General features: G+C 39.4%; 1 protein-coding gene across 1 annotated transcript; it reads right to left on the minus strand.

Moving 5' to 3' along the window:
* Positions 1–5,987: 5,987 nt before the first annotated feature.
* Positions 5,988–9,624, minus strand: LOC147021639 (protein GVQW3-like). Its single transcript, XM_085891812.1, has 2 exons — positions 8,526–9,624; positions 5,988–7,675 (listed from the first exon to the last, which is right to left on the minus strand). Exons 1-2 carry the CDS (start codon positions 8,553–8,555, stop codon positions 7,292–7,294), a joined length of 414 nt encoding a protein of 137 aa, XP_085747938.1. The 5' UTR covers positions 8,556–9,624; the 3' UTR covers positions 5,988–7,291.
* Between the last annotated feature and the right edge of the window lie 483 nt (positions 9,625–10,107).

Below are 10,107 nucleotides of genomic sequence, written 5' to 3' on the forward strand. Positions count from 1 at the left end.
TAATGATATTCTTTAAAAAAAAATTATAAGAAACACCTTCAATCACGCAAAAACAAGAACAATGAAGAAAGGGAAGGTGCCACTAAATTCTCCAGTGAAAACACTGATGGGGGCATTTAAAGGACAGAAAAATACGATTGTTTCACTTTCAAGACCCTGGACCATCTTCAATCAATGAAGCTGTTGATATGGTTAAACAAAGTATTGAAACGATAATTGAAAACATTAAGTGAAATGAAAACTGAAGTTTTTTTGGGAGTAAAATTGAATTTGGTAAGAGAAGGTGATGAAACTACTCCCTCTATGAGGACAACCCCTCACTTTATCTCATCATTTCAAGATTTTGAAAGATGTGATGTTTACAATGAACTCCAGAGACAAGAACAAGATATTGATAATACTGTAGTAGGTTGTGGATTTACTATGACAAAAATAATCTTTTTAGATATACACATCTTAAAAATCAGATCCTCTTAAAGCTTCTTCTTATATTGATTTACCAAAAGAGATAAAACTTAAGAAAGTGGTTGTTAATATTCAAAACAAAGAAAATGAATGTTTTTCTATGGTCTGTTCTTGCTCACTTATGTCCTCCACAATGGAAACCTGAAAGGGTTGAACATTATAAGAAATACGAGAATACATTAAATGTTGAAGATTTAAAGTTTCCAATGTCATTGAGAGATATTCCTAAATTTGAGAAAATGAATAATCTATCTGTTAATGTATATGGATTAACGGATACAAACAAAGTTCAGACATTAAAAACTTTCAAATAACTATAAAAATGATGAAACACACATTGACCTTCTCTACTTTGCTTCAAAGGAAAAATAACATTATGCTTTCATCAAAAATTTATCAAGATTAACCAAATCACAACTATACAAGAGAAAATGTGAAACGTATCCTTGTAAGAGATGTCTCAACTCCTTTCATACAAAATAATGATTAAATCAACATTAAAAATATTGTACTAATCAGAAATCAACCGTAATCAATTTACCAAAAGCAGGTTCAATCATATCATTCAAAGATTTTTGCAAACCTATAAAACATCCATTTGTGATATATGCTGATTTTGAACGTATTCTTGAAAAGATAGATACTGTTTCTTCAAATCCAAATAAATCATACACAAATAAATATCAAAAACATACTCTTTGTGGTTTCTGTTATTATATCAAATCATCTGTTGGTGATGAATACAAGTTAGAAATTTATAGAGGAGAAGATGCTTCAGGGGAGTTTGCAAGACGATTCAAAAAGACTGCATAAGATGAAGATAAATAATGGTTAAAACCTATAAACCAATGTCATTACAACGTGAGAGAAAAAGGAATTCAGAAAGAACAGTATCTGTCATATTTGTGAGGAGAAAATTGAGGGAGAGGTCAAAGTTAGGGATCATTGTCATCTTACTGGAAAATATGGAGGTCCAGCTCATTCCCGTTGTAATCTTAATTACAAGCCCCCAAACTTTATTCCTGTCTTTCTTCACAACAACGCTCATTGTCACATATCTATTAAAAAATGATCTTTCAAAGACATCTGGTGGTATTTCTGCCATTCTGAACACAGATCAAAAATATATCTCATTAAAAAAACAATTCATACATCCCCCATAACCCATATCAGATTTCTTGACACATACAAGTTTATGGCAAGTCCATTATTTAACTTAGCATCAAATATTAAAAACTTATCGAATCTTAAATCACATTTCTCAAATCAAGAAGAGATTGATCCCTTATCACAAAATGGAATATATCCGTATGACTACATGGATTCATTTGAGAAGTTTAAAGAAACACAACTTCCTTCAAGGGAAAGTTTATATCGCAAGTTGAATAAAACTCATATTTCCAATCGAGATTATACACAAGCCATAAAGGTTTGGGAGAAGTTTAATACAAAGAATCTTGGAGAATATCATGATTTGTATCTTAAAACTGATGTATTGTAATTGGTTGATGTGTTTGAAACTTTTAGAACAGTCTGTCATAATAAAAATTCTTATGGATTAGATCCCGTTCACTATTACACAGCCCTGGGTTTGGCTTGGAGTGGTATGTTAAAATTGACAAAACAGAATTTGGAATTAATCAGTGATATAGATATGCTTTTAATGATAGAGAAGGCTAAAAGAGGAAGAATATCTCAAGTATGTTCCAACAGATATGCTAAAGCAAATAACAAATATCTTCCTGATTATAATAAGAATGAGGACAACCCTTACCTGATGTATTATGATGCTAACAATTTGTATGGGTGGGCTATGTCTCAATCTTTACCTCATGGAAAACTGAAATACATTAAAGAAAAACATCATGAAAAAGTTTTGCAAGACATTGTTGTCTCCTCTCAAAAAGAATTAGATGAAGCTGAAGTTGGATATTATTTTGAGGTTGATTTAAAATATCCAGAAGAACTTCATCACAAACATAACTTCATCACAAACATACCTTATGCCCCTGGTAAAGAAAGTCCAAGAAAAGAATGGTTAAGTGATTACCAACAGTCATTTAATATAAAAGGTAAATCTACAGAAAAACTACTTACGGCATTAAATGATAAAGAAAGTTATGTTTTGCATCAAAGGAACTTGAGAAAATATTTATCTGCTGGGTTGAGAGTGAGGAAAATTCAGAGGATTTTGAAATTTAAACAAAGTCATTGGTTAAAAAGTATATTGATTTTAATACAAAAAGGAGAACCGAAGCAAAAACAGATTTTGAGAAGGACTTTTATAAATTAATGAATAATGCTGTATTTGGAAAGACCATGGAAAATGTTAGGAATCGTCAAAACATAAGACTTGCTACATCTTGGAAACAGACTTCAACGTTAATTAATAGACCAAGTTTTGAGCGAGCGGAGGTATTTTCAGAGAACTTTTGTGCTCTTCATTTGAAAAAAGAGAGCATTGAAATGGATAAACCTATTTATATAGGAACATCAATTCTTGACTTGTCAGTCATTAATGCATGACTATTATTATAATAATTTAAAATCAAAGTATGAGGATAATGTGTCATTGCTATATATGGATACAGATAGTTTTATATTTGAAATCAAGACAAGTGATGTACATGAGGATATGATTGATAATATTGATGTATATGATACAAGTAATTACAAGTCAGGTGATGTGTTGTTTTCATCAAAGAATAAAAACGTTATTGGTAAGTTTAAAGATGAATTGGGTGGGAAGGTCATGAGTGAATTGATAGGATTAAAGTCAAAGTGTTATGCTTTTACATATATTGATAATAATAACATTGAAAGGTGTGATAAGAAGCTAAAGGGAATAAAGAAAAATATAATCAAGGAAACAATAAACTTTAAAAATTATAACAACTGTTTAACCTTAAAGAAGGAAGAGTACAGAAAAATGAATACAATAAGAAGTTATAAACATCAATTATATACAGAAGAGATAAATAAGAAAGCATTAGGAACTTTTGATGATAAAATATATATATATTAGTGAATGGAATCACTAGTCTCCCTTGTGGTTTAAGTATAAGTATTAAGATATTGGGTTGGGAATTTTAACAGGCGACCACCCTCTTTTTACTGATTTATAAATGATAGAATCAAGCAATAACCAATCAAAGAGTGACATAATCAGCTTTGGTATTTAAATGGGAAACATAAAGAATGTGAGAAATATCAAACACGTCTTATTGAAGAAATAACCAGGGTAAAAGTAGATAAAACAAATAAGCAGATACATTTAATTACAAATAAGTTGGAGGAAGTAAAGAAAAAAAAATCTTTGAATGGACTGAAAACTTTTATGGTTATTAATTGAACAATGGAAAAACAATTTACTACAATCTCAAAATGATATGTGGCTCAGGAGGTGGTCAAACAAGAGCATTAAGAGAAGTTTTTCATTTCCTTTCTGCTGAGACACTCATACCAAGAACCAAGTTCCAAGTTATTCTTTGTGAATATACTCGATGGAACTGAATGGCATAAGAAAATTAAGTTATTCTCTGAAGGAGAACATGGGCAGATATTCGTTGGTTCGCTCTTTGAGTGGAATGAAAATATGAAAGGGAAGAAGTGCTTTAATCAGTTGGTCTCAATCTTTCATAGTCTCAATTTTACATTTGCTTATATGGGAGGGAAGGGGATAGGTGGGGAGAAAATGAGGCTCCTATTTTGGGCTTTTGGGGCTTGGGTCAGAAATTTTTTCCCTTTTCCCCCATTCATTTGAATGGGCGTCCGACAGTTTCTAGCAGAGAGGAACGTGCCAACTCTGGAGCAACCCCCATATTCGCCAGACTTGGCCCCTTGTGATTTCTTCATATTCCCCAAACGCTCATATTCTGGGCGTCCCAGAAACCCCATTTATCATCTACTCTCCATCCATTGTTGGGAGAGCAGAAGCAGCATATCGAGGGTAGAGTGACCTGCTCTGAAGCCAAAGTGATGATCGGAAATCAAGCCATTGGAGAAGAGGAAGGATTTAATGTCTGAAGTGATGATGGATTCCATAACCTTGTTGATGATTGGGAGAAGGCTAATTGGTCTGTTGTTGCAGGGATCTGTTTTTGCACCCTTTTTATGCAGCGAAGTAATGTTTTCTCATTTCCAAGCAGATGGCGGATGACCTTGAGCAAATGAGAGGGTGAATAGAACAGAGAGAGGGTGAGCAAGAGCAGAGGAGTAGGTTTTTAGGACACCTGGTCTGAAACTTCCTCTCCTGTCGCTGCCAATGTGTTCCCCTAAATGTAGTTCTTTCATCCCTTCTTCCTGTCTCGGCTGGAGTTCCTCAAGGCAGCGTTCTGGGCCCTGTTCTTTCCAAATGAGTCGCAGAAGTCTTGCTGAAGTGCCATGGCAGGTGAGAGAGGTACCCACACCCAGCCAACTAGCATGATGACAATTGGAGTCACCACATATTGCGGGTTGAGAGACATAATGTTGGAACTGAAAATTTCCCATTTCCTGCAAATCGCGAATGAAAGATAAATGGTGTTTTGTTCGACATGAGAGCCATTTTATTAAATTTCACCAAAAATGCAGTAACAACATTGTCTCTCAACACGTGGTATGAGGAAGAGAGAGTTTGGATGAGAAGATTGAAGTTGGTCCATGTTTTCGGATAGTGAGGTGTAAATGGAGTCATCACTGTTTGGTGGACGGTACAGTACACATGAGGTGGGAGTGGAGGGAAGCCGAAGCCAGAGGTATTCCTGGTGGTGTGGGGGAGTAAGGGCAGTGCATGGAGAGTTAGGAATAGAGTCTTTGATGAAGAGAGCAACTCCTCCACCAGGACGAGGCTCAGGTCTGTCATACCGGAGGAGGGAGTAACTAGGGAGAGATACGAGTGAGTCAGACACGCCTTGAGGGAGGAAAGTTTCTGTTTGGCAGATTACGTTTGCTTTGTCAGTCACAACCTGTATGGAAAGATGTCAGGTTTGAGCGAAGGCCCCGTATATTTTTGAGGTCCACACTGTTAATGAAGAGGGAGGGGAGGAGGCATTGAGTGCAGGGGAGGGGAGGAAGAGGGGAGGACAAGGGAGGAGGGGGGAGGTAAAGACAGTTGTTGAAAGAGTGTGGGGGATTGCAGAAGAGCTTGGGGAGGGGGCCTGATGAGGAGGAGAAAAGGCTCTGTGGTGCTGGGTTGAGGTACAGTGGGGAGTAATAAAAGAGGGGGCAGAAGGCAGTTGAGGATTTGAGGAGGTGAAGTGATGAGATGGAGGAGGGCATGGCAAGGAAAAAGCTTTGTGGATGTGATCAGTGGGGGGGGGGGGAAACTTTGACAAGGGTGAGTGAGGGGGGTGAATGGTGGGAGAAGGGTGAGTCGGGAGAGTTGAGGGAGAAAAGTGAGGGGGAAGTTTTTGAGAAAGGTGAGAGGGAAGCTTGGAGGAGGAAGAGTGTGACGGTTGCTTTGAGAGGGAGGTACGAGAGGGGTGAGTTGGCACTGAAGTTGGGGCAAAAAAAGGATGATTGATGGAAAGCGAACAAGCATAACAAACTGGGGTTTGAATTTTTTTTTCGTTCAGAAAAGCGATTAATGACGAAAGTAATTGAGAGACAGGATTAGAAGGCCGCAAGGTGTATCGGTGTGATAGGAAGGAGAGAATAGGAGGAGTAGCAATCTGGTAAAAGACAGTTTTGCATCGAGAGAAAGTGATGACAATAAGGAGGGAATTCATGGAGAGGATTCTGTGTGATATTAGAGATTATAAAAACAGTAAGATACCAGAGGGTATGGGGATATTAGTGGGACTTTTAGTAGCTCCAGTACGAATGGGTGATTGTGTGCATGTGTCCGGAGTGTCGATCATGTCTGTGAAGGTATCATCAAAGGATATTGTGTGGTTGTTACCCTACGCTCGCGAAGCCTCAAGTGGGGTAAAGCGATGGGAAGCGTACGTACGTACGTACGTCACACGTCTTACGTCATTCATGTCTGCATTCTGTTAAGAATGTACATCAAAAACCGTTCAGCAAAGGAAGTCGAAACTTTATCACATGTTACATGACTATGTAATTCGAGATCCATCCAAAAAAGTAATGGGACTGACTTCACAGAAATTTCATTCCAAAAAATATATTGAAATCATAGCTTGTCCCCTTCCAAATAGTTTCCCTCCAGTCTCACACACTTGTCCGTCCTCTTCTTCCAGGCTTTGATGCACCCCAGGAAGGCTTCTTTTTGAATCCTGCGAAGCTCCGTCATCACGGCCCTTTTGATGGCCTCCAGATCAGGAAATTGGGTCCTCTTGATCACCCCCTTGAGTTTGGGGAATATGAAGAAATCACAAGGGGCCAAGTCTGGCGAATATGGGGGTTGCTCCAGAGTTGGCAGGTTTCTCTCTGCCAGAAACTGTCGGATGCTCAGAGCACTGTGAGCAGAGGTGTTGTCATGGTGGAGCACCCAGGTGTTGTTCTCCCACAGATCCCTCCTCTTGTCCAGGACTGATCTCATGAGGCGCCGGAGGATCTCCTTGTACACGTATTGATTCACTGTTTGACCCTGTGGTGTAAACTCGAAGTGTACGATGCCCTTGATGTCAAAAACCGCGATGAGCATCACCTTGACCTTCGACTTCGACACTCTTGCTTTCTTTGGTCTTGGTAATGCCGGACTTTTCCACTGACAACTCTGCCGTTTGGTCTCGGGATCGTATTCAAATATCCACGATTCATCGCCAGTAATGACTCTCCCGAGCAGGTCTGGATCGTCCTTGAGATGCTCAATAATGTCTTGACAGACAGGGACTCTTTGCTGTTTCTGGTCCTCAGACAACAGCTTGGTGACTATCTTTGCTCATCCCTTGCGCATTTTGAGATTTTCAGTGATGATGCTCCAGACAGTGTCCTTGTTGATGGAAAGTTGCTCAGCAATCATCCGCACCGTGAGTCGATGATCTGCGCGCACCATGTGCTTCACACGCTCGATGTTGTCCGCCGTTCTGCTCGTTGAAGGTCTTCTGGACTGTGGATTTTCTTCAAGCTCATCCCTTCCCTCCTTGAACCTCTTGTGCCATTCAAATGCACCTGTACATGACATCGTTTCTTCCCCGTAGACTTTCTGCAGCATTGCGAAGGATTCGGAAGGTGTTTTGCCAAGCTTGGCAAAAACCATCAGATTGGCTCTCTGCTCACGACTCATAGTGCGATGACTCAGACTTGACAACGTGTAAAGCACGACCTGTAAAAAATCACACAACGAGCGCAGTCAACCATCACCAATCATACATATTGCTGTAATGTTACAAAAGACTGTGACGCAACCCATTCATTCAAGTTGCGTAAGTGGAGCACACAGCAGGCTCAGTCCCGTTACTTTTTAGACGGACCTCGAATAGCGGTCACTCTTTTGATGTCGACATCGGCCAATTTTATAAAATCCTCAATTTTCATCTGATGCATCAATTTCCACCCGAACGGCCGAAGCATTATCCACACCAGAAAAATATTTTAAAAGGTTCTGAACGAATTAAACTTGTCCAAGGTAATTTTTACAGAGTTCCCTTTATTTACAACAGACCGGTGTGTTTTTTTCACCAGGCCCGCGGAAAAACGAATTGATTATTTACCGTCGATTTCTCCACACGATCAGGGCCATGTCAGCGACAGCTAAACGTGATAAACGGATGAAATCGGGTGTCAGAGGATTCGATCGTCAGATGAACGTTCCCGAGTCCAAGGCTCGAACCACGATCGAGTGCCCCGAAGGGCTCGGGAGAGTTTCCATTGAATGTAACTATATAGATTCCATCACACCGGTAACAGGAACACATCATGGATTCTGTGATCTTTAAAACGTCCAAAAACAAAAGCTAAGACATAAAATCGATTTATAATATTATACTTACCAAAAATGATCACGGCGGAAGATAATTTTAACTAAAAAAGCGGAAGTCTTCTGCAGATTAAAGTGGATTGTCTCTGCCACACTCAGAAACAGCTAAAAGTTAACAAGTTTAACCAAACTCTACAAATGGCTTGTAACAGAGATAATTAATTATTTTGTGAAAAGATAAATTCTCAAAACTCACCAGTTCGCGACTCTTCCTCAAACGATCCATTTTTGGTTTGAGGCTCAACGTTCTCTGCCTCACGAGACACAATAGTCAATCGAAGCTCACTGTTGTCTGCCAATGGAGACACATTCGTCACTTGAGGCTCAAAAGCCCTGCAGAAATTAAGGATTTTGTTAAGCTGGAGTTTTTAAAATGGCACAAATAAGCAACAATGTCAGATTTAAAATATATTTCTGCATTCAGACAGTAAACAACACGACTGGACTGCGACCCGACCTCCTAAGTATCTCCAAACACAGTTTGACGATGAAGCCAATAAATGGTGAAGTGTATGAAGATCACCAAAAAGTTATTTATTTTTTTATTTTACTTGGAGACCTAAGCTACCACATGCACCTCTAAGCCGTCCTAACCTGGGTTTGAATCCCAGCCCAGCTATAAACTGTCATCCTGGTGTTTCACAGGCAAGGCAATCCAATGTGTGTGCATACGTTGATGAACATGAAAGATCAAACGGCGTCCTTTGCGAAGAGTAGGCGAGCAATCGCCAGCACTGTGGCCAAAAATTTCAACATGACTGCCCCAACCTCTTGTTATCCCTGTCCCAAGGGAACGAAGTGCAAAGGGTCAACCCCCAAAGGGGTCACCATTGTCCTTAGCCAGGCATTCGGATGGGTCATGGTTGTAGTAGTAGTAGTAGTCGTAGGAGGAGGACGAGGAGTTGGACGAGGAGGAGGAGGAGGAGGAGGAGGAGGAGGAGGAGGAGGAGCAGAGATTGGATGAAAGTTAAATTGGGCGTCCTGTTTGCCAGCGTTAATTTGTGGACAACTGGACATGGAGGATCCCAGGGTGTCCTTCATGTCGAGAAGGTGTGCCAACAGCAGGCACCCAAGACAACTTACAAATTACTCCTCTAACCTACAGGGCGCACTGCATCGCAGCACAACTGTGCCCCAAGAAAATAATTCTATCCACAGCCATGTACAGTGTATGAAAAAATAAGAAGCTTTAACTGAACCTCAAGAGGCAAATGCTAAAATGGGGAGTTGAAACAGCCTAATATTTCATCAAAATGCAAATTTCAAATCTCAATTCCAGGAATGCTCCACATTAATGCATGCTGACTTTGAAATTCCAACATTGGGTGGATGCAGGAAGTGCAGTGGATGTGGTGCATCTCAACTTTTAGAAATTTAAACTAAGAACTAACTGGATCAAAGGCAACTTTGAAAGAGCTACATGTCTTTATGGCAAAGACTGGTCACTATGTGCATGTGACAACAATATCCCAAACGCTCCACAAGTCTGGTCTGTATGGTAAGGTGGCATTAAAGAAGCCATTACTCAAACAAGCCACTTTGAGTCCCGTTTGGGATTTTCAAAAAAACACTCTATAGATTCCTTCTACATGGGAAGGACATCACTCATCTACATACCAAGTTTCATCAAGATTGGGCGAATTTATTTTTGACCGTATCACAGACGATTTTTCCAACTTTGAAGACACGTGACTCGATAACCAGGAGGAATTTAAAAAACTGGCCTGACCAAATTTAGATATTGTTCCATATTATCAGAATCCGAAGGAATTTCGAAG

This window comes from Eptatretus burgeri, chromosome 8 (assembly GCF_056783735.1).
Source record: "Eptatretus burgeri isolate ZD-2024b chromosome 8, Ebu_testis_v1, whole genome shotgun sequence".
Classification (NCBI taxonomy): Eukaryota; Metazoa; Chordata; class Myxini; order Myxiniformes; family Myxinidae; genus Eptatretus; species Eptatretus burgeri.

What these genes read in the sequence shown, in the direction of transcription:
- LOC147021639 (XM_085891812.1), bottom strand. Translation starts at nt 8,555, where the DNA reads ATGGATCGTTTGAGGAAGAGTCGCGAACTG. An exon ending in TGAGGAAGAGTCGCGAACTG is followed by an intron (nt 7,676 to 8,525) that starts GTGAGTTTTGAG and finishes GATTTTTTACAG; the next exon opens with GTCGTGCTTTACACGTTGTC.